Below are 25582 nucleotides of genomic sequence, written 5' to 3'. Positions count from 1 at the left end.
AAGAATTATGTACGGCGCACAGTGGGAAAAAAGCACCTTTTTTGGACAAAAATCGACTGACAGTGCAATTCTTAACGGATTTTGATGTTTTTTTTTAGAAATTACCGTAAGACTTCCAGTTATAACAAGTAACTGCGGATATTTTAATTCAATTTAACGTAAATTTTTTATTGAACAACAAAATTACAACTTTTGTTGCTAAATTTTTCCGTGATACCATTTTTTCTAAGACTTTTAAATTCATTAAAAAAGGTCATAAATCAATTAAATCAGTAACCCATAGCTTTTGTATAAAGTATCACAGATAATGATGTGCGCTTACAATAAGTTAGGAATAGATAATAATTTCCAATTATTTAAACAACTTTTATAAACAAATGCAAAATTTTGACCATTTTTTCATGAATTGCTCCGATTTTTTTTTGCGGAATCAATGAAAAAATTCTTGCAAAAGACTCTTCGCTGACATATTTTTAATAGTGACAGAAACTGGTGATTATTTTAAAAAAATTTACGAAGAAATTCACATTTTTACCATTTTTTTTAATAGGCTAGATTTTTTTGCAGAATGAATTGAAAAATTCTTGGCAAAGACTGCTTGCAAATAAATCTTTCTTGAAATAAAATAAAACAAATAAAGCAAAAAAAGTCAGGAACGACTTGAAGTTGCTGCAGCTACAAATAAATTGTTTTTGGTATCAACAGTACCTAAAAACAGTTGAATATAGCGGGAGCAACTTTAAGTCATTGTTGATTGTTTTTGTGCATTTGTTTTATTTTGCTTCATGGAAAACGTTCACAAATAGACTGCGTGTTTCTACGGAGATATTGAGGGAATTCTTCGAGTATTTTTTAATATGGAATACAGAATAAAAAATCAGCACTTATGTGACATCATTTGGAATAGCGATCCACAATCAAAATGTAACAAAGTAGATTTGATTTTGGATAATACTAATGCTACGTCTTCTCTTGATGAAAGTCAGTTAACGGTTATAAGAAAAAAATTGGTTGACTCTTTTATGCCTTAGTATAATAGAAAATGGAAAAGTGTCTGTAGGAATAAAGTATTGTTTGTTCAAAATCATGCTGCATTCTTAGAAACAGAGTTCAAGGTACCTTTTTCTTGCCCATCTATCCAAACAAAAGGTTTAACTAATGTTCTAAAGAGAGGAAGACCACGATTATCGTTTGAAGATGGATCCGAAAAGACGAAGAAAAGGCGCGTCCAAGAACTTGCTTCTAATTATAGCAAGGAAGAATTGTCCAAAGCACTTTCATTCATCAAAAATGAGTCCGATAGCGAATCTGGGACGCAGTTTCGTAAGGAAGATGATGACGAGAATAAATTGCAAAGAATCTTAGCGATGTACGTCGATTTGGGTCTGTCGAAGAGGAAATGCGAAAATCTAACAAAGTACAATAAGGAAATAACTGGCAATGATTCATATCCGCCGTATTTAAAGATCTCCGAAGCGAAAAAAGCTTGTTATCCAGGAATCGTTGAGCATATAGTTTACTGGCTCATACAGTTAAGCGAATATGGATTTTAAAAAGTTTTCCGCAAGAAAAAAGGAAATGAAAAAATCAAGAAAGGAACGTATTCAAATACAATTAAGATCCAAACTGGGTTTAACAGTTGATGTGGTGAAGCAGGGTTATGGAACAACGAATACCGAAAATGTTGCCCGCTCCTTCCTGGGAAAAGCAAATTCGGTTGCTAAAATAACCGGTTTAGATCAAGATCTGATCACCAGATTCTACGATATATTACAAGTTATAACGTGGGGAAGGATAGTTAATTGTGCGAAATTGAAGAATTACTGTTTGGAAACCGCTGATCTTTGCATAAATCTTTATCCTTGGTATAAAATGGCACCATCAGTACGTAAGCTGCTTATTTACGGAAGTGATATAATTCAATCATTTGAGCAACCAATTGGTTGGTATTCAGAAGAGTCGCAAGAGGGAAACAATAAGATCTTTAGAAAAGTTAGAGCTAATAACAGTAGAATGTCTGACAGACAAATGACGAACCTAGATGTTCTTCATCATCTTCAGCTCCATTCGGACCCTTTGATAAGCAGTTATAGAAAAGTAGAATCCAGGAAGATGAAACATCTGTAACAAATGACTGAAAGCATGACAATCTCCAAGGAGTGAGCTCGATTCTTACTTACTGAAGCATAAATGCCTACCTAAAAACGGCCCTTTTCAGGGCCACATGAGTCAAAAATGTCTGAGTATATCAGAATCTCCAATAAGTGAGCTCGATTTTCACTCACTGAAGCAAGAATGGCTATAAACAATATGAAAGCAAGGATTCTTTTGCAAGACATTTCAAATTGATTCCGCAAAAAAATCAAGCCTATACATAAAAAAATGGTCAAAATGTGTAATTGTTTATAAAAATTGTTCAAACAATTATCAGTTTTTGTCAGTATTAAAAATATAATGGCAAAGAGTCTTTTGCAAGACATTTCGAATTGATTCCACAAAAAAATCAAGCCTATACATGAAAAAATGGTCAAAATGTGCATTTGCTTATGAACATTGTTTAAATAATCAACACTTTTCGATCACTATGAAAGATATTACAGAAAGGTGTCTTTGGTAAGACATTTCAAGTTGATTCCGCAAAAAAAATCAATCATATTCATGAAAAAATGGTCCAAATGTGCATTTGTTTATAAAAATTGTTAAAATAATTGGCAATTATTATCTATTCTTAACTTATTGTAAGCGCACATCATTATATGTGATACTTTATACAAAAGCTGTGGATTAAAATTAGCTAATCATTGGGAATCACGAAAAAATGACTTTTGTAAATTAATTTATTTATAACATTATTAACAATTTTTGTAATCATTCTAACCCACTGAAAATTATTTTTAGTTACTTATTTAATTGATTTATGACCTTTTTTAATGAATTTGAAAGTCTTAGAAAAAATGGTACCACGGAAAAGTTTAGTAACAAAAAGTTGTAACTTTTTTGTTAAATAAAAAATTTACGTTAAGTCGAATTAAAATATCCGCAGTTACTTGTTATAGCTGGAAGCCTTACGTTCGATTCGGATCGAAAAAACATGGGGCGACGGCACACGACAATAAACAAATGGATGGGTTTTCTCGTACGAACAAAGAATTAGGAAAATGTTGTTTATCAACAAATGTTTCTGCTTAAAACTTTTTGAAAGTCAGTATTCTGCAAGTGACTTTAGAGGAAGCATCGTATCTATCGTCCTGAAGATAAAAATACGTAATATGCCAACTATTCTATCAACAAGAGGGCGGGAAAAGCCAAAAAATGAAGAAAGATGGGAGAGACATGTTGCCAAAGCTTGTAGAAATAAGGTTATTTCATGTTTAGATGGTGAAGTTAAACTTTCTTAATGATAAAATCAAACAAGCAATATATATCCACAATCAAAATGTCTGCGTTATGAATTTACACCGCCGCGCTATCTTTTCTCGATCCAAGTCGAACGCAGCACCCCGTACATATTGTTCACATCACTTTTTCCCCCTAATGACTAAAGATCTAAAACTTTTTGAGAAAAGTTCTTTGATTCCCCAGGAATACTTTTCTCGTTAGAAGTTTTCAAAAATCGAAACTTCCTCACACAACATTTACGTTTGTATGTATGCATCCAAATGCCGAAAGAAATATATTAAACGCAAAAGGGTATTGAATTTTATTTCGGTGAAAAATATTGTTTGTTTTCCTTAAATAACATAAAAACTAAACAACGTAGGAATTTGATAGCCATACAAAAAATATGCGCAATAAAATTCTCTATGAGTATCCAATGTCAAAAATCAAAATTGATCAAATTTGATCAATGCTCGCTGCGTTCGTGAAGCACACTTCACACTCATCTGAATTCGCCAACTTCTCTCACTCGATGCCAGGGCCCCAAAGCTGGTGTGTATTTCACCGCGAAAAAATATCGAATAAATAGTTCAAAGCCCAGTCGCAGAGTCGCTACATTCGCCATACAAATAAAATTGTCACATAGGTTATAAATCACTAAAAATAATTATTAAATATATTTTCAATGGCGTGGAGAGCAGTAAAAGCATTTTCGTAAATGCAACATTAATTTTGTAGAAACCGAATGTTTAATTTAACCAAATATTCAGGTAAAATTGAGACACATTTGTTGTTAAAATAGTTAAAATAGCACTGATGTTATCAGAACCCTTTTCCCTCTCAAACATTTTAAAGAAAGGGCTGTTCAATTTCTCCTGTAAATCCATTAATTTAAATTTCATCAAGATTAGGAATAAAGGAGTTAATAAAAACATATTTAATAAATATATTTATTGGCGGTGTGATCATAAAAAGAAGGGTTATGCATTTGATAAAATTCACAATATTAGTTAACTAAAAATTAAATACTGTATTTTAACGAAATTGTATGGATACCATAAAAGTTATCATATAATGTTATTTTATTAACCGCCCGAATAGCACGGAAAGCTCCGAGAACGTGCTTGGAACTTTCCGCTGGAACCTTCGGAAAGTTCCAGTCGAACGTTTCCTGAGCGTGTAAAATGTCCGCCACTTGGCAACGTTCCATGAACGTTCCACTGGGACCTGAGAGGAACCTTCCATTATTGTTATTTTTAATAACAATTATCTCATAAACCATCAGAGATAGATAAAAATAGATGTCATTTTTGAGTTTTGAGTACCATATATACTACATTGTAATATGGTTTCTGTATCATGAACTGACATTAATTTTGACCTATCACTTACGGTTTATCGGATATTCATTGATAATAATAACAATAACGATCATTTATTCCTTGAACGTTCCAGTGGAATATTCCTGGAACGTTCCCACGTAGCGGATATTTACACGCTCAGGGAACGTTCCTGTTACGTTCCACTGGAACTTTCCGAAGGTTCCCGCGGAACATTCCCGGAATGTTTCATGCACTAGGGAGTAAACAAATGACATTAATCAATTGGCTAGAGAAATCGTCAACCATTTTGTAATATTTATATATATTTAACATAATTAATAATTTGAATACAAATATGCAGTTTCTGGTCTCCACAACATGAAAAGACATTTTTATTAATTATTTTTAGTGGTTTATCACACTTGTGAGTTGTTTTTTAGAAATAAAGAGGTTGTGTACAGCCTAGCTGAGGACATCGAAGAGACAAATTTGTTTGTGTGTGTCACGAAGATAGCGCCTCAGCGATAGGGCTTTGGACTATCAACCCAAAATTTTGTTGTGTTGAAATCCACACCAGCTTGGGGGCCCTGTTCGATGCACAATATACTATTTTAATCTTCGGCAATTACGACAGAATTTGAAGGTATTTGAAGCTTGTGTACAGGTGATAACACATCATAAAAAAATTTCACATGTCTCGGAAATCATACATTTTAACGCAGTGAATTTTTGAAAAACGGAGTATTCTGTTTCTTTATTGATCTTATTTAAGCTGAATGTAATAGCTATTTGTTATATGGGTACTCAAAAAAAGAAATTTCTGACGAGTGTGAAACTTGCAGCAAGATCTGAAGGCATGCTACAATGACACGAGTAGCAGTTGCCTGTGTGCATGTACAGCAAACGCTTTTCTTGTAACATATATCCGACAAAATTATTTAGCACTTTTTTACACTTTTTCGCCGAATTTCCGATCCCGTCTGATGGTTTTAAGCCAAATTTCTGTATACGCTAATATTATTCTCGGAAAATCTCCTGCATTGAAGAAATATGCATATAATTTAGAGTTCAAACAGATTTTTCAAAGTCAGCTAGAATAATAATTTGCTCAAACACGGAATTTACTTTAAAAAACAGGATATCTTCTTGATTTTTCGTTACATGGATATTAATTTTTTCTTAGTGTATTTTTATCTGTAAAAAGCCTTCAGATATTATAAATGTCCTTTAGAATCAGCTGAAACAAAATTTTTTTAATCGCAAAACTCAGTTTTTCCAAAATTTACTCTGTTAACATTTATTATTTTCCAGGCTCTTCACATTTTTTTGAAAAAACATTTAGGACTACCAAAAACTTAAAACAAAAGTTCAGTTGAACTGGGAGTATCTATTTTTAAACCAGAGATACGTATAATCCCTGCATATATTTTATATATTTTTTGAAAATAGTAAATTTATAATAACATTTTGTAAATAATTATTGCTACAATAATACTGAGTTACAAAACCAACTAGGGTGAAGACCCCATTAACTTAAAATATTATTATGTTGTATTCCTAATAAGAACTATGCAATAAATCGCAATTAAGACATTGAACAGTACAAATGAATTCTGGATAACAAAAAAGTGAAAGTGGAAAGAATTTTAACCTCGACAAATTCGTCCAATCACCCTATTTAATTTGCTTCGTTTTATTAACGTAAAGTGAACTCTTTGATAGAATTGTAAATTAAAATTATATTCATTTTTTAGCCATGAAGGCTTAAAAATATTTGACATCTTTATATATTTTTAAAACTATATTTAAAATAAAAGTTAATTTTTCGATAATATACGTGAAAGAAAAATCTGTTTCCTCAGAATCTAAGTTAATTCATATGGAGTTATTTCTGGGTGTTACAGAAAGAACTCAATACAAAAGATTTTTATCTTTCTCACCTTTTTCTCTTGACGTTTCTTCTCGCGTGACTCATACATGCTTTTGAGTTTTTTGCATCTGGGTCATTTAGAACTATTTTTCATATCTTTGCGGTGGTAAGAATTTTTTCCTTTGTTTGGAGCAATTAGGTATTTGCGGTTAGGTGGGGGAAATTCAAAATATCTTTTTGCCAGTCCTATCCGACTCCCCGATTGTTTCTTTGGCAGCCATTGTAGCTTATTACAAGTTCCACATGACGGGTGAAGTCATGTGCTAGCCACCAGATAGCGCGTAATTTGTCCTGTTCCAGAAAAACATTGAGTCTTATGTGTGCAAACTCTTAAAATCATAAAAAAAGCGGTTTTTAATTTATTGTTCTAACTTTTGGCGATAATAGTGAAATATAGTGCGTCTTCGTGAATCTTTTAATTCGTTGAATATGGGTCGTTACAAGGGTAGGTCGTGTATAATTCAGATTCAGATCGCCTTCTAGAATAAGTAAAAGGAATTCCTCGACACAACTATACTTGACAAAGTAGTCAAGTTGTTTGTGAGCTACATTTTTTACAGGAACAAACACTCAAGACACGAGAATTGAAGGATCCCAAAGGCAAGGTTACGTCGTCGGTATACTTGTGCTTGGAAGTTTTATACTTCACATATTATTAAGGAATAATTTAAATAGAAGTCAAAATACAAATTTCAAAAAAAGGTGTTGCACACCTGAGTTAACGAAACATAAAATTCAGTGTTTTGTCTTCATACAAAAGTAATGTGAGAGTTCTTTATTATTAACCATACTTAATAGATCTTTAACAACAATTATTTATTAAATTATAAAAACAAAATTTTAGATCTTTAAAAGAATGTGTTGGAATTAATCTCTTTTTTCCAGGAAAGTAGGTATGTTTTGTGCTTTGTTTGTTAAACTCAAATTGCTTTTAACCCCTCAGTAACTTAGACCTAATTGATATATTTATTGTTTTTCTTTTTGATTTTGATGGCATTTATTGTCTTATTTTGAAATCCACTGTAAAATGTGAAAAAGCTTAAAAATGAATAGAACGGTGGTGGTTTTTCTAATAATATGAAAAATTATTTTAGATAATACCTTGCACGTCTAAAAACGTTCTATGAAAATGACTTCTTGCTTATTTGAGATACCTTACATCGTTTGCGTGGAAAATTAAAGAATAACATTTGTAGGAAAAAAATTCTTTCGTTCTCAAAAATGGTTTAATTGGCATAAAGCTGATAAGATGCCTTTCTTATATTAGCCGAAACTTTTCAAATGTATTGGGTAGAATAAAAAGGTAGGATTTTTTAGAAAATATTTTTTTTTACTTTGTTAAGATTTAATGAAAAAATATAAGAATTTCTGGACAATGCCACCTTTTCTTTCTTCTCAATATTTAAACAAAGCTTCTGCTAGTAGAAGAAAGACATGAAATCATCTTTATGCAGGCCAAACCTTTTTTAAAACCGGGAATGTTCATGAATTTATGATAGCACTAATATTTTATGTTATTTATTTGTGCACTTTAGAAAAATGTACTGAATTTGTTGATTTTGCTAATATTAACCTGTTCGTTTAATTTATTTAATCCCTCCATCCCTGTTCTTCCATGTATGTTTTGTAAAGAAAATTATTCTATTCCTTAAAACAATAAGTGATGCAATAAATATATCTTTTAATTATAGAAATAATTTCACACAACAATTTTAATTGGCTTGTTATATTTAGCAAAAAAAATGACCCGTTCTTAAAAATTGAATCAATAAAATTCAAACTTGCTCAATTCCTAATTTATAATACAAAAAAATTAAAACACTATTAAATGTGATAATTTGATTATTCGACTTTCTAAAATATGTTTATATCACAATTTTATTTTGTTACATTTTTTAATCTAATATTTCGTTTTCTCTTAGGGTTTTCATTTTGTCAATAGGGTTCCGCCATATAATTTATTATAAAATCAATTTATATTTGTTATTAGAGATGTGATTCTTAATACCTAGTACCTATATCAAACATTCCAGTAGAAAAACACATAATTATTTATACATGTTTATTACCATTTGTTAGTAACAAACATGTGTAAAGTTATAATTTTAATAATTTTATATTGAAATGCCATCAGAATAAATACAAATATAATGAATAAATATTGTTAAACGCTTTTAAATACTCCCAAGTGCGAAGTCACATACGGCCCAGCATTGACCCATAGTCGGCCAAAATACTGCCGAAGCTCGGTTGCCATCATCACGCCAAGGACGGAATGATAACTATGGCCTGCACTTGGCAGCCAAGGTTTGGCTGCCATTGTCGGCCCAACACTGCGTACCAATATCGGACCAACCTGGATGCCGGATTTAATTTAAAAAATGATAAAAAATCCTTGAATTTTTCTTAGGACGCATCTGCTTTATCCATTCATCATTATACAACTGCATATCGTTCGAATATTATTTATAATTTCAAGAATTGAAACTTCATTTAAACATTTTGGTTAATTTTAACGACTACTGTTATAGTCTAAGGATATGGCAAAAAAAGGTATTTAAAAAATAAATATTTATGTATTGCGAGTACTTTAAATATGAATATTAATGGTCCTGTTTATATTGAATACATATATTACATTTAGAATATTATATTACAAATAAAATTTCTAACGCTACAGGGTATCGAACCTATGTCTATATACTTAAATCTATCGCCTAGCAGTCGGGAGTGCTAACCACTTCGCTAAACCGACAAGTTGAAACACTGTGGAAAAGTCATTCTCATAAGCTACAGTTAAGAAAAGTTAATGTAAATGTAAAATACACGAACTGTGAACAGGAATATCAATACAATAATTTTTAAATAAATATTTTGAATCGATTACATTTTTTCTTCGCGTAATATTTCGTTTTCTCGGCTGTAGGCTACTTTACAAATTTTTGCAATGACAGTAAATGTAATTTTCCATAAACATTCAAAATTTTAAATGACAGAACTTAGAAATTTCATCATGAACTTTGACGATTTTTCAACAACACCATTTTTATCTTTCGTGTAAGATATTTTTTTTAGGTACTAAAAGTGAGACGTGGCTCAATAAAGTGTTGATACTGGGCCAAGCATCGGTGGAGGGTCGGCAAATATAAATAGCCAATATAGACTGTCAGCACTTGCTCAACATTGGACCGATTTAAATAAAACATGGTTTGCTGTGGTAAAAGTGACACTTAGCCCAGTAATGTGTCGTCACTGGGCCAGACTTTGGTGGATCCTCGTGAAACATGGTTCCCCGTACTAAAAGTGAGACTTGGCGCAATAAAGTGCCGATACTGGGCCAAGCATCGATGGAGGATCAGCCAATATAAATAGCTAATATAGGCTACCAGCACTGGCTCAACACTGGGCCGATTAAAATGCCGATATTGGCCCAATATCTTTAGCCGACCTTTGGTTGCCAAAATTGGATCAACGCTGGGCCGTGTATTCAGCTCCGGAAATTCGCACTTGGGTTGATTTCGATATATGAAATTTTAAGAATACAGCGATATATAGCACTTTTAAAATAATGTTTTTTCAATAATCCTTTTAGACTTCAATGACTTATATATTTTTTAAATCTAAATTACCCTTCAAAAAATTTTTGGTCTTAATTTTGTAAACTCAAATGATCGGGAATATTTTAATTTAATATTAATTATTGAGTGTACCATAAGACCAATGATTTAGTGGAAAAGGACGATTGACCGCCGCCTAGCGGATTATTTCAACCACAAAGTGGAATTTGTGTGCGACATCTACTTTTACTCAGTAATCGACAAGGGCGGTCAACACAATGGGAAGTAGGCGGCAATAGATACTCAGCCAAGCGTCTAAACTCCGACTACTACTATGCGCTCGGGAGCGATCGGTAAGTTTCGTAACCAAGTTTCTTGGCGCGATCGTTTTGAATTGCGTTCAAGCGAAATTGTTACATCATTATGAGTTTTATGCTATTCAAATATGATTAATGTATCCATAAACATGAATAATTTTATGCGCATATAATGCGTACCTTCTCAACTGTGAACATTGCACGAAGAAGTTTAGCCTCAAAAGAAACCTGAGAATGCATTAGAAAAAAGGATACAGAAAGTAAGTAAAAAAAATCTTCCAATTATAAACTATCAAAAATAAAAATCATATTGTGTTTTCATCATTGTGTTCTCATTCAATCATAATCAATTTTAGAAGAAATTTCATCTTTCTAGAATAAAAATTCACGGTTGAAAATTCTGCTGTTTTGTTGAAAATTCAACTATTTCGTAGAAAACTTAAATTTTGTCTAAATTTAATATTTTGGCGTTGAAAGAAGACTGAAATTCTTTCTGTATGAAAATTCCACTATTTTTTTCTTTTTAATTAAAAATTCATCCGTTCAAGAGAAATTTCATCTTTCTTGAATAAATGCAACTGTTTGGTTGAAAATGTTTGAAAATGTTGCAAATCCGTAGAGAATTAAATTTTTGTGTAAAATTGATAGCTTGTGTTAAAAATGAAATCAAATATTTTCTGGATAAAAGTTGAACTTAAAAAAATAGTATTTTATCTTAAAAAGTTCTCTGTTTTAGTACAAATATTATCTTTCTTGGATACAAATGCAACTTTTCGTTGAAAGTGCAACTATTTTGTTGAAAATTAATCTGTAAATGTATACGAAATTCATCTTTTGTCTTGAAGCTTGTACAATTTATATCAACCTTCAGTTCCCAGTGGCCACAAAAGTGTGCTAAACGTTCTCAAAACGTAATTTTTCTAAACATGTTTAGGACATCTTGAAAAAGTCGACTTTAGAACGATCTTAGAACTAACTTTATTTTGTTACAAGGCGCTGTACATTTTAAGCATGTTTTTGGAACATCATAAAGCAGACCAAAAAAAGGCTGAAAAACGTTAAATTGTATTGTAGATGTACGTAAGAAAACATCTTCTAAATAAGAGGTCATGATGTCTATGACAGGCCGTTTTCTGTCTATAAAACGTTTTTAAAGAGACGTCGTACGGATATGTACAAAAAACGTCCGAATGACGTTCCCGGAACCTAATCTAAGAACATTAGAAAAATAAAAAAATAATAAAAATTATAGTCATATTTTATCATGAATAGAATTAAAAAATCAAGATTTAATATTTATTCTGTTGATATTAAAATACCTACTCACATGTATGTTTCATACCATAACTTTTGCTTCTTATAGAATGTTAACATTGAGAAAGCATTCAAAATTGTTTGAAAATTGAAAATCAATTTGTAAAAGCTTCCACGCTCGTATAAATTCAAAACGTGCGGATTATGATAGTTGTATTCCGGACTATTTTTCGTAATAATGGCTAGAATTATGAATTATACTGCTTTTTACTCGGTACCAAGGACGAAAATATCATGCAAATAAATAAATAATTTTAGCGTTTCAAAAACACTTTATGAACGCCTTGCCTTGCAAATTCAATGGTTAATAATGCCTTGAAAATGCCATCTATATTTAACAACTAGGTGAAGTCTAAAGGTATAAACCATTCATTTTTACGGGTTGAAAATTATAAGCACATCTCTTAAATTTGTCTATCCAAAAAGAAGCATTCCACAAACGTTCTAAAACCGTTCCAGCTGGAACACGCAAAAAATTCTTTTCAAAAAAGGTACATGACACCTTATATACTAATTTTTATTTCGCTGCTATAAGAAATTGAATGCTTTACAATATTCTTGAATCATAAAGTTTCACGAAAAACTGTATTTTCATCTGACATTGCCCGAAAAAAAACAACAACTCAAAAAATAAAGTTATACCGGTAAATAATGAATTGAAAATGTTTTTATATCTGTCAACTAGGTGATATCTAAATGTATAAAGCATTCACCTTCAAGGGTTAAAAATAATAAGCACATCTCTTGAATTTGCCTATCTAAGAAGAGACGTCCCACAAACGTTCCAAAACCGTTCCAGCTGAAAGACGCAAAAAATTATTTTCAAAAAAGGTATATCACACTCTGTATACTAGTATATTTTTCGCTGCTATAAGAAATTAAATGCGATACAATATGCGTAAGTCGTCAAGTTTCACGAAAAACTAATTTTCTTATCTGACATCGCTGGAAAAAAACAATAACTAAAAAAGAAGTTATACCAGTAAATAATGACTTCAAAATGTTATCGATATCTATCAACTAGATGGAATGTGAATGTATAAAGCATTCACCTTCAAGGGTTGAAAATAATAAGCACATCTCTCAAACTTGCCTATCTAAGAAGAGATGTTCCACAATCGTTCTAAAACCGTTCCAGTTGAAAGACGCAAAGAATTTTTTATAATACAGGTGTATTAGAGCCTTTATAACAATATGTATTTTGCTGCCATAGGAAATTGAATGCTTTACTATATTGTTTAGTTGTCAATTTTCACGAACAACTATATTTGTATGTGACGTTGCTAAAAAAACAGTGACTTACACAAATTAAGTTATATCGATAAATCATCATTTAAAAAATATTAATCATGTCTCGTAACTGGGTTTATTTGAAATATATAAACAAATCACTTAAATGAGTTGAAAAACAATAATTACTTCTTTTAATATTGTCTGTCTAGAAGGCACGTTTCAAGAACGTCCTAAGTCCGTTCTACCTGGAAGACGTGAAGAATTCTTCTTACTATATATATATTCACAACGCAGTAAAAACTTTATCACTGGCTCTTACTAGGCCTAAGGTTGGGATCCCAAGATGCCAATGGTAGCGCACAAGATTGACTGTCAGTCCTAGGTCATCATCGTCCGAAGTTTGAAATGATATTGCCAATGCCCAATCTTGGCAGCCATTCATGGTTCAAAGTTGGTAACTACAAGAGCCCACTTTTTTCGAAAATATGGCTAACTTGACTTCGGTTCATAGGCTAAGCATTGGAAACAAATGAGATTTCATCAAAAATTATTATTTATTCTGGTGAAATTTTTTTCTAAGCTTGACTCATGTTTGTTTCAATCACTGGCCCGTCAATGGCAGCCAAGTTATCCATGTTATGTTAGATAAATAGCTACCAATTCTTAGTATTGTCCAATATTTGTCAATGTGAGTAAGTGAATGAGTTATGATACCATCGGTTGCCGGTATTGGGCCATTCTTAACCCAATGGTTAATACTAGCAATTTCCTACTGTTGATGTGCGGAAGGTAACAGCATAAATTGCGTTTTAATAAAGAGTTATAACTACTATTCCTTGTCTAGTATCAAGAAAGAAATCTCTGTTTAAATGCTTAAACCATTTAGTCTTTATGTTTCACTAAAATACATAATATAACTTCTATCAATATTATTAAGTGACACTGTCCAAAAATCACTAACCTGAAAATAAAATTATTACAATAAGGAGTAAATGCATTTTAATTATCCAGTACTAAGATCTCACATTCAATATAAATGCATTAACTAGTCACCTGTACACTTTCAAGCCCATTTATTACAGATAAACTTTCTTTAAACATAATACGTAATACATTTTTATAATAACGAACGAATTTAGGACTAAACAAACTGTCCTTAATGTCCTTTATTTATTTCAAAAAATTTTCAACTAGATATACAATTTCATCTGGACGTAAGCTGTTGCGACAAAACCTCGTTAAAGTAGGAATCGCACGAGTATGGTAAGGCCTTAATCTGAAAGATTGCAAGTAACCTTCGTAAAACTGCAGTTACAGTTCAGCTACATAAAATGATTTTTCAAATCTAAATAAAGCTACAAAAAATTTAACATATGAAAGTTTATAATTTTTCTTCACAAAAATCTGTTCTTATTTGTTATATAACAGAAGAATATTTAAAAATTCTAGACATTGTCTTTCCATTCATAAGAAAACAGATTTTAAGTAAGAAAAACTTTGGGGACAAATCTGGGAACTAGGACGTAGGTTCGTTTTTACGTGGCCGCACGTACTCTCGTCCACACGCTCAGTGTGTATGTGTACGAGTATGTGTGGTTTGAGTTCTTTGGATGAGTGTCTAGAAGTTTTATTATACCTACATTGTTGAGCCTCGATTGTTGCGCGTGTTTACGCACTCATGGTTTATGTTTTATTTATTTTTATGTTATTTTTTATGTTCTATTTATAAATAAATATAAATTAAATCGCACCAATAAAAATTTTCTCTTTTTATATTTAAGTCTAAATTTTTCAGGAACTGTTCGTAGGAAATTTGGACTGTTCGTAAAAAAGTTCCAAATTCATCTGTAAATTTTTCATAGAAATAAGGATTTAATATTTGATTTTTTATCCCATACCCGAGACCTAGCTACAAGTTCGTGACTTTTTTAGGGGTGAATTTTTTCAGTATACTGAGTTTCCCAAATGGAAAATTCGATATCTCCATTCACGCAAAGATAAGTTGTTTGCCCAAATAATCTCGGTATGGTAGGAATCATACGACGTAAGTATCACATGTTTGATGTTTTTAACTGATCAAATAATTACAAATTAATCCAGTATCATAACTCGAAATCTAGGAAATTTAGCTAGCCGCAGTAGTTTAGCATAGTCTTCCGTACAGGTATTAATTTTCCTTAAAATCCCTAGTTCATTTACACATTTAGAACGTATTTTGGTCACTTTTCTAAATTTTAAAAGTGCTTTAGGTTTTCAAAAAAATCTTAAACTTATACATAAAAATGGTTTTTTACTTCTATAATTAATTTATGGTTCGTTATGAACATTCATTAAATCGATATAATTTAAAAGAATTGTTATAAAGAGATTTGCAATCGCCAAGCAATGAATAAAATTGGCTGATTAACAAGTTTTTAATAAGTCTCTTTTAATAATTTTTACGAGCAAAAATCTTTTTTCATTAAAAGTATACTTTGTTTCAAGACCTGTTACTTTGTCTTCACATGGGAACTTTAATTTAAATTGACAAAACCTTTTTCTACAGGCAATGTTGAATGTGACACGTTAGAAATACTTTAGAAATGAGATTTAAAAAAATTTTCAAATCATTTTAACTTATTATCGTTAAGTTTTGAAACTCTAAATTAATTATAAAATAAAGACTAATTTTATGTTTAAGTTGTAGATCATTAAAACTCATTTAGATCCAAACATTTAATTAAATGCTTACCATGATTATCCCCGTTTTCGTAACCGTCGTAATTATCATTTTTAGGTTGCTTAGAATAAGCTTCTGGTAAAGGTTCATCTCGTTTTCCAGTAGATAGCCCCACAATTACACATTTTCATGGCAAACTGTATAAAATGATCAAGTATGCTTTCTTGATATTATGCTATTATTTGCATGTAGATATAATTTTCAGTACTTACTAGATTTTTGTTCATACAAATTAAAGTCATAACTAAGTTCTTAGGGCCGTTCTGGAAGCATGCTGATCTTTTCATTTTTTTGGGGGCTCTCCCCTATAAATAAATACACTAATCGTTGACCTAAGTTAAAAGTAATTATATAGCTTTTACTGAAACCATTATTAGGAATCTTGATATATAAGAACAAGCATTTATTAAAACTTGGAGGTTTCGAAAGATCTGTCCTATGACTAAATGTATCGCCATTTTTAGTAGAATCTACGCGTATTTCTTCAGGTATTCTTGAAATTAGCTCGTTCCTTTCATTTTTCTCACTCGATTTTCCTATAAATTACTATTGTAATCAGTGACTGTAAGTCCTAATCAAACAAATAATTGCTACTAAAAACTATTTCCAAAAAGCTTCAAGCTCGAGTAGTAACTGATAAACATACTTTTAAATCTACTTAGGTCAGTCCTCGGTTCCACAAGTTTTATATCTGCGATTTTTGGACATTGTTCCGTGCATTTATCCTTTTTTATCTGATCTTCTGTCTCAATGCCGTAAATTTTTTCTTCAAATGACTTCTTTTTTTGAACTGACGAAAAGCCGTATTTATTTAAAAACCTATCGTGATCCAATTCATCGTCAATGACACTCGATTGGTAAATTTCTATTGCATTAAAGAAAATACAATAGTATAAGTTCGAATTCTAGGTCATTTCTAGGTCAATCTTTTTTCTCTTTTCAACTTAAATTAACTTCATTATGATTTCTATACTATTTTAATTACCACAATAGTTTCAAACCCTTACAGAAATAAAGTCAGGATTTTCTACTTACTTTTCTTGTCAGAACATAATGCAATAATCAAAATGGTTCTTTTTGTACATACTTTCTTGAATGTTGCAAGTTATCGTTATAGACAATGTCATCTATTTATGACGTAACGAAAAATGACGTAACGAAAGAGATCCTCAAGGGAGAGCTGAGACACGGGTTACTCTAATTCTGATTTGTACCTCTGTACCGGAACTAGATGACCTTTTACGAATACATAATAGAAAGAAAACTCATCTCACGAATATTATAAATGATTGCGGGGGTTTAAAGTTAGGGAAGAATAATATTTACTTTGAAACACATGTAATACTTCCAAAATTTTATAAACAAAAGCATGATAAAAAATAACTGTTCAAACTTTTCGAGCCCTATGCAAATATCAAAGTTGCGGTACAGAGGCTAACGTTGGAAGAGAAAACGTGTCTCAGGTCTTCCTAGAGGATCTCTACAAAAAATCAAGTCACAATTGACATTTTATATTAAGATTACATGTAATAAATTATGTATGTATCCCCTATACACATTATTTTAGTAAAATACACTGCTTCGGTATAAAGGTAGTAAATTTACGAAATGTCCACTTCCTACTATTGAAAATACTAACGAATAACACCGAGGAGGTGTTAAAGTCTTAATCTTAGGTTAAAATTCCACAGGGCAGTGTCAAATGAAACACTGAGCCAGAGTGAGAAACACAGAGTTGACAATATAAGGTCAGATCACTCAGCGGCACCACTAATGGAAAACAAAATGTCATATAATGCATATTTTTTGCTATATTTACCCAAAAAATAGTTGTTTTGCTCTATTAGTTTTCGAGGAAAACAGGGCGGCGGTCTCTACAAAAATCATTAAAAAATCATTAAATTAAAAAAAAACTATCAGGCTAGATTTTCTTCTACTTTTTTGTCTTTACAATGGGCTGTCAATCGGTTTTGTAAAATCGACCCTTATTTAAAAACCTACTCCCTGTAATGAAAAAAGTATTAAAAAAATGACGAGGCTGGATATTTTGCTTTGTTTTGCATTTCGATGTGATATGAAACACTTTTGGAAAATCAACCCGTATTTTAAAAAGCAACCCCCTGTGCTGCAAAAACATATTTTAAATAAAAAAAAACTTTCAAAATAGAAAACACTTATAAAATCTTAACACGGTATTTATAAAGCATAACTGAGGAGAAAAATTATTTTTCACGCCTTATCGTTACAAAAACAACCCCTGTATTTGTATCCAAATAAAAACTTGCAAATTGGTACCAAAAAATGGTATACATTAACTGCTGAGACAATTCTCCTCTTGATTTTTGTGCTCTTTCATTATTATAAAATGTCATAGCAATCGCTTTGGTTAATTTAACACTTTTATATAAAAAAAATTTTCTGTCATGAAAACACGTATTAAAAATAGTCGATATCTACATAGATGGAACTTACTTATAAAATAGTAACATGATACTTTTAAGCGTAATTATTTCTCACCCCTAATCGTTACAAAAATATCCGCCGTTATGCATATTATTTTCTAGTCTATGTGTGTATCTTAAAAAATATATAATTTACCTTTTTCGATGCACCTTTTAATGCCTTTAATGAACTTACGGCGCAACAATGATGTGTATAAAGTTTGCACCTCTACAAGCGAAATTGCCACATGTTTCCTATCAGACTTTAGGGCTATTTTCGGCTCTTAAACGCAACAATACCAATTTCTTAAAACCACCCCTACTAAAAATAAAACTGGCCCCTACATAAAAATTTAAATTTGGAAAAAACCAAAAAAACGCCAGAATTTTGTGTTTATTAGGACTGGCGAATGCACGCGAAAAATGCAAACACTACCCAATTTGTCAAAAAAACCGCCCCTTTGCGAAAAAGACAATCTGAAAAACACGAAATGCATAAGATTTTAAGCTTATATTGGGCTCTCGAATGCACTAAATAAAAATTCAGAAAACCCACCACCATGTGCAAAAACACCAACCCATTATTAAAAAATTCAACCTCGATATTGGCATTTTTTAAGAGCCCAAAGATCAGAGAATCTATTGACACTGTAAAATTCTCAAAAAGATTTTTTTTTTTACAGTTTTATATCTAGGTGGTAGAGAGTTCTTGATTTTAGAAGTTAAGGGCTAGAAACCAAAAATCAAAGTGGGTATTTTCGAGGAGCCCAACAATACAAGACTCCATTTCCACTGGAAAATTATCTAAAAGATTATTTTTGGACAATTTCTTATTTTCGTGGTAGAGAATGGTTGATTACAGGTGTCAAGGGTTTGAGCTCAAGAATCGGAGAGAGTATTTTCGAAAAGTTCAAAAATCAAAGACTCCAATGACACTGGCAAATTCTCAGAAAGATGACGTTTTTACAATTTTATATGTACTTGGTAAAGAGGGTTTGATTTTAGATGTGAAGGGTTAGAGCCAAAAAATCAGAGAAGGTATTTTTGAGGAGCCCAAAAATCAGATACTTAATTGTCCAGGAAAATTCTCTAAAAGATTATTTTTTGAGAATTTCGTATGTACTTGGCAGAGAGGGGTTGATTTCAAATGACAAGGGTTGGAGCCCAAAAATCAGAAAGGGTATTTTCGAGGAGCCCAAAAATCAGAGACTCCATTTACACTGGAAAATTTTCAAAAAGATTATTTTTTGTCAATTATCTTGGGGTTTTCTAAGCTAGGAAAACAATGATTTCTAATGGCAAATTGCACTGGAATGATTATATTCAAAAATAATGCAATCTTTTCAGACTTGGAAAAATTCTTGATCCTTTAATTTTAAAAGTATGAATTTTGAAACTCTGAAACTTATCTTGGGTTTTTCTAGGCCAGCAAAATAATTGTCACAAATGGGATTGGCACTCAATTAATTGGTTTCCAAAATAATGCAATCTTCTCAGACTTGCAATAAATTTTTAAATCTAAATTGAAAAAAAATACGAAATTCAGAAACTTATCCTGGGTTTTGCTAGGCTAGCAAAATAATTATATCTAATGGCGCATCACACTCAATTTATTATTTTCTAAAATAATGAAATCTTCACAGACTTGCAATAAATTTTTAAATCTAAATTGAAAAAAATACGAATTTCGAAAATCAGAAACTTATCCTGGGTTTTGCTAGGCTAGCAAAATAATTATCTCTAATGGCGCATCACACTCAATTTATTATTTTCTAAAATAATGCAATCTTCACAGATTTGGAATAAATTTTTCATTTTAAATTTAAAAAAATATAAATATCGAAACTCTGAACCTTATCTTGGATTTTTCTAGGCTAGCAAAATAATCATCTCTAATGGCGAATCATACTCAATTCATTATTTTCCAAAATAATGCAATCTTTTCTGACTTGGAATAAATTTTTGATTCTAAATTTAAAAAAATACGAATTTCGAAAATCTGAAACTTATCATGGGTTTTGCTAGGCTAGCGTAATAATTACCTCTAATGGCGAATCGCACTGAATTTATTATTTTCCCAAATAATGCAATCTTTTCAGTCTTGGAATAAATTTTTGATTCTAAATTTAAAATCATACGAATTTCTAAAATCTGAAACGTATCCTGGGGTTTGCTAGGCTAGAAAAATAATTACCTCTAATGGCGAATTGCGCTAAAATTATTATTTGCCAAAATAATGTAATTTTTTCTGACTAGGAATAAATTTTGATTTCAAATTTAAAAAAATAAAAATTTTGAAAATCTGAAACTTATCCTGTGTTTGGCTAGGCTAGCAAAATAATCATATCTAGTGGCGAATCGCACTTAATTTATTATTTTTCAAAATTATGCAATTTTTTCAGACTGGGAAAAATTTGTATTCCTATAATTTTTAAAATACGAATTTTGAAAATCTTAAACTTATCCTGGGTTTTGCTAGGCTAGCAAAAGAATTATCTCTAATGGCGAATTGCACTCAAATTATTATTTTAAAAAATTATGTAATCTTTTCAGGTTTGGAATAAATTTTAAAAATACGAATTTTGAAAATCTGAAATATATCCTGGGTTTTGCTAGGCTAGCAAAATAATTATCTCTAATGGCGAATTGCACTGAAATTATTATTTGCTAAAGTAATGTAATCTTTTCTGACTTGGAATAAATTTTTGATTCTAAATTTTAAAAAATACGAATTTCGACAATCTTAAATTTATCCTGTGTTTTGCTAGGCTAGCAAAGTAATCTACTCTAGTGGCAAATTACACTCAAATTATTATTTACCAAAATAATACAATCTTCTCAGACTTGGAATAAATGTTTTAATCTGAATTTAAAAAAATACAAATTTCAAAAATCTGAAACTTATCCTGGGTTCTGCTAGGATAGCAAAATAATCATCTCTAAGGGGGAATCGCACTCAATTTATTATTTTCCAAAATAATGCAATCTTTTAGACTGAGAAAATTTTGTATTGCAATAATTTTTAAAATACGAATTTTGAAAATCTGAAACTTATCCTGTGTTTTGCTAGACCAGAAAAATAATTATCTGTAATGGCGAATTGCACTCAAATTATTATTTTCCAAAATAATACAATCTTCTCAGACTTTGAATAAATTTTTTGATCCAAATTTTAAAAAATACGAATTTTAAAAATCTGAAACGTATTCAGGGTTTTGCTAGGCTATCAAAATAATGATCTCTAATGGCAAATCGCACTTAATTTATTATTTTCCAAAATAATGCAATCTTTTCAGGTTTGGAATAATTTTTTTATTCTAAATTTGAAAATAATAAGAATTTCGAAAATCTGAAACTTATCCTGGGTTTTGCTAGACTAGCACCATAATAATCTCTGGTGGCGAATCGCACGCAATTTATTATTTTCCAAAATAATGCAATCTTTTTCAGACTGGGAAAAATTTTTATTCTTATAATTTATAAAATACGAATTTTGAAAATCTGAAATCTATCCTGGCTGTTGCTAGGCTAGCAAAATAATTATCTCTAATGGCGAATTGCACTCAAATAATTATTTTCCAAAATAAGGCAATCTTTTCAGATTTGGAATAAATTTTTTATTCTAAATTTAAAGAAATATGAATTTCACAAATCTGAAAATTATACTTGGTTTTGCCAGGCTAGCGCAATAATAATCTCTGGTGGCGAATCGGACGCAATTTATTATTTTCCAAAATAATGCAATCTTTTTCAGACTGGGGAAAATTTTTATTCTCATAATTTATAAAATACGAATTTTGAAAATCTGAAACTTATCGTGGCTGTTGCTAGGCTGGCAAATTAATTATCTCTAATGGCGAATTGCACTCAAATAATTATTTTCCAAAATAATGCAATCTTTTCAGATTTTGAATAAATTTTTTATTCTAAATTTAAAGAAATATGAATTTAAAAAATCTGAAAATGATCCTTGCTTTTGCCAGGCTAGCGCAATAATTGTCTCTCATGGCGAATCGCAAAATAATTTTAAAAAATGCGAATTTGGAAAATCAGAAACTTGTAATGGGTTTTTCTAGGCTAGCAAAATTATGGTCTATAATGACAAATTGCACTAAAATTAATATTTTTGTAAAAAATGCAATCTGTTTTTACTTTTTGCACGGCTGACATAAATACGTTTTTTTTTCATTTTTTGGCTGAAATTTTCACTTTTTTTCCAAAGATCTTTGCATCACAATTCCCCTTGTGATTTGTAACATTAAAATTTAAACACAAATAACTGAACAAAATAATTTAAAATATATGATATAAAAACGTACTGTAGGCCTCAGATATTCGATCAATGTTGTGAACAGTCCACTTTTTATCTGGACATTTTGGCTTCTTGGCAGATCGAGATGCCTGGTTTTTTTTTTGTGGATGGAAAAGTCCCCACGTTTCCCAAATTATCCAGTTGTCTGGTGCAACAGAGGACTGGCTTTCAGAAATCACCACGCGCCATTTGACGGCAAGCTTTTTGGTTGGACACATTTTTGCACCAAAAAAAAAAGGAATTTAAAATCGAAATTTGCGTTACGTCAGTTTCATAAATGAAATCTCAATTGTTATCGATCACTTTTTAACACTACATGGTTGTCATGCGACGGCGCATCTTTTGGTTGCGAAAAAGACACGAATTTGGAAAATGTAGCAAAATTTGAAAACTCTGCAGCTTTTCAGCAGAAAGGATGTCGAAAATTAGGGTTGCCAAAGTTAATTTTCTAATTTGCAAATCAGAAATACATACATGTCAGGGTAACTTTGCATTGCTGTTTTGCTCAGAATTGGAAAAATACTTTCCAAACAGCTTTTACAAGTCCTACTGACTGTTCAATTCTTAATAAAGGACTATTATAAGGGTACTCTTTCGTTCTAACTTTTTTTTATTTCACTAGGGTTTGGCTGCCCTGGATTTAGCAGGAAATTTTGGCTCACCAAGCAAAATTCGAAGGAGCTTTTCTGAAGTCCGTTTTATATGAAGCTGGCCTAGTCGACATTCTCACCGATTTTAACAGGCGAAACGTTGTTTGTGTAGTATTCTTTACATTATTGTTTGTTCCAGAATTTGGAACTTGTGAGGCAAACATTTTTTACGTCGGCCTTTATAATAGATTCAAGGTATGTGTTTAACAAATTAAATTTTGAAGATGCTTATGTTATCTGTTGCGACTATGAAGGTTATAGTATAATCATTAATGTTGTGATTTTCATTAAATAAACTAATAATAATGATTAAGGCATTTTTTCATATAGTGGAATTTTAGATTCTCAAAAATGCACGCAATTTTAATAAAATGGAAAATATAAATATATTTATAGGTTACTAAAACAAAATTAACAGAGAGAACTCATGGCCGTGAAGCTGGAATAATATTCGTCTTTTGATATTCAAGATTTATAAAGTAATGGGCTTTTTAAATTTAGATGTCAACTTCACACTTGCTCCCAAAATTTTAATATATTTCATTGGCTCTTTTTGGATTCCTTAGTTGGTCTTTGTATAGTGTTTGATTTCAATTTTCGTCCTTAGATAATCGAAATTTTAGCCAATATTTTCCAAACAGAAATTATCGCCTTAAAAAATGAGGATGTCCGTATACAATTTTGTTTATAAATTGTGATAAGTTAGAAAGAATTTTAATTTTAATTATTTTTTCCAATTAAATGAAATTTTCTGCTTATGAAAAATATTAAAAGAACTTTTTGACGATACAAAATTGAAGGCAATCAAGTTTTAAAACTTGAACATTCTGACTACTCAACAGTTTAAAAAATTCGTCGATGAGAAATATTATTTTTATTTCATTTACATACTAAACATTTTTCAGTCAGTAATGACAGAAATTTCGAAAGTTTGAAACTTCTTGATTTGAAAAGTTTTGTTCTTAAAAATTTGTCAATGTTTGGAATTTAAACAAAAACTTGCTTGTAAATTTTTCTGCTAAAGGGCTCAAGGATATTTTGGCCATTAAATGTATTCGGATTTTGTATAACTATTTACAATACTTTAAAATTTGATTTCATTTTGGTCAGTTAAAAATGTGAAATAAAAATGTTTGAAAATTACAAAAGTAGCTATTTATTGGCTTAATACTCTGGATGTTTTTATCTCTTCAAGTCTTTTTAATTGGGAATAATTCTCTTCTAGTTCTTAGAATTCACTTATAACCTTTGAAACACTTTAAAAGATTTTTAATTCGTTTGAACTATTCAGGCTATAACTTGAACTGGATATCATTTACATTCTGGTAAAGTTTTTCTAATTTTCCTAAAATATGTCGAATAAGCCTTGAATTATTTTCAATTCAATTAACTCTTTTGGATTCTGAAGAATTTACTTGATGTCTTAGAATTCGCTCGTAATCTTTGACATTCTTTAGATATTTTGGAATTCTTTTGAAATATTCAGGACATAATTTATTTTTAGTTTTATTAATTCTTATTAAAACATGAATTTTTAAAAAACTATTTGCAGATTGTTTTCAGGTTTTTAAAAAATATTTTCAATATTCTGTGAATTATTTTACATTTCTTCAAGTTTTTTCATTTTGCAGAATTCTCTTAATTTTCTCTATTCTCTTCTAATCTTTAGAATTCTTTTTAAGATTTTTTAATTCTCTGGAAATATGCAGGCTATAACTTTCTTTCAGGGTGAAACAGGTAACCGGTAAATGAACAGGAACTTTATGAGACCGGGAAAACCCGGAAAATATAGTACATCCATTTTTTGCCCAAGAATTTTGCAAATGTTTAGAAACAAACCTCAAAGGTTGATTTAACCTTTTTTGAAATAATCAGAATATTTTTTATTAATTTAAACGTCTTTTAAATAATTATAGTTGAATTTGTCTCTTTTTCAATTATGACATCAATCAGTTTAGAATGCGTAATTCGAAAATTTTAAAATATACACTATTCATTGAAAGAATTTTATAATGCAGTTTTGAAAAATTAAAACATTAATAAGTAGTAACATTTGAAATCGATAATATTTTATGGAAAAACTTTTTAGTTTTTTAAAATGTGAATATAAATTTTAATTAGTTTTAAAATTGAACACTTTATTAAGGATTAATAAGTGATACATATAGACTTTTATTAAATTTAAAATAAGAATATATTCTGAAGTTTTAACATATAAAATTTCCAAATTCAAATAAAGAATAATAACAATTGCTTAATATTTATAAATATTTGATTGTTCATGTGAAATCAGTAAATTGAATGAAACATTCTAAGCTAAGCAAAAGAAGTAAGTTTTAAACGTTACCATTTTAATTGTACTATTTACACAAATTTAATATAATAGTTAAATTGTTGAATTTTCATGGA

General features: G+C 30.4%; 2 protein-coding genes across 2 annotated transcripts in view; one reads left to right on the top strand and one right to left on the bottom strand.

Annotated features, from left to right (window-relative positions):
- Positions 1 to 4813: 4813 nt before the first annotated feature.
- LOC117180244 lies at positions 4814 to 22752 on the bottom strand. Its single transcript, XM_033372640.1, has 3 exons — positions 22531 to 22752; positions 16417 to 16635; positions 4814 to 4953 (listed from the first exon to the last, which is right to left on the bottom strand). The coding sequence occupies exons 1-3, from the start codon at positions 22739 to 22741 to the stop codon at positions 4814 to 4816; spliced, it is 570 nt and encodes a 189-aa protein (XP_033228531.1). The 5' UTR covers positions 22742 to 22752.
- Positions 22753 to 22938: 186 nt separating this feature from the next.
- The window catches only part of LOC117180238, a 10931-nt gene continuing 8287 nt past the window's right edge, over positions 22939 to 25582 (top strand). Inside the window, exons 1-2 of the mRNA XM_033372628.1 lie at positions 22939 to 22962; positions 23168 to 23368. Coding sequence (XP_033228519.1) covers positions 22939 to 22962; positions 23168 to 23368 — 225 coding nt within the window. The remainder of the gene's footprint in view (positions 22963 to 23167; positions 23369 to 25582) is intronic.

The sequence above is a fragment of the Belonocnema kinseyi genome, chromosome 1 (assembly GCF_010883055.1).
Source record: "Belonocnema kinseyi isolate 2016_QV_RU_SX_M_011 chromosome 1, B_treatae_v1, whole genome shotgun sequence".
NCBI lineage: Eukaryota > Metazoa > Arthropoda > Insecta > Hymenoptera > Cynipidae > Belonocnema > Belonocnema kinseyi.
This window is presented reverse-complemented; position numbering and strand designations above follow the sequence as displayed.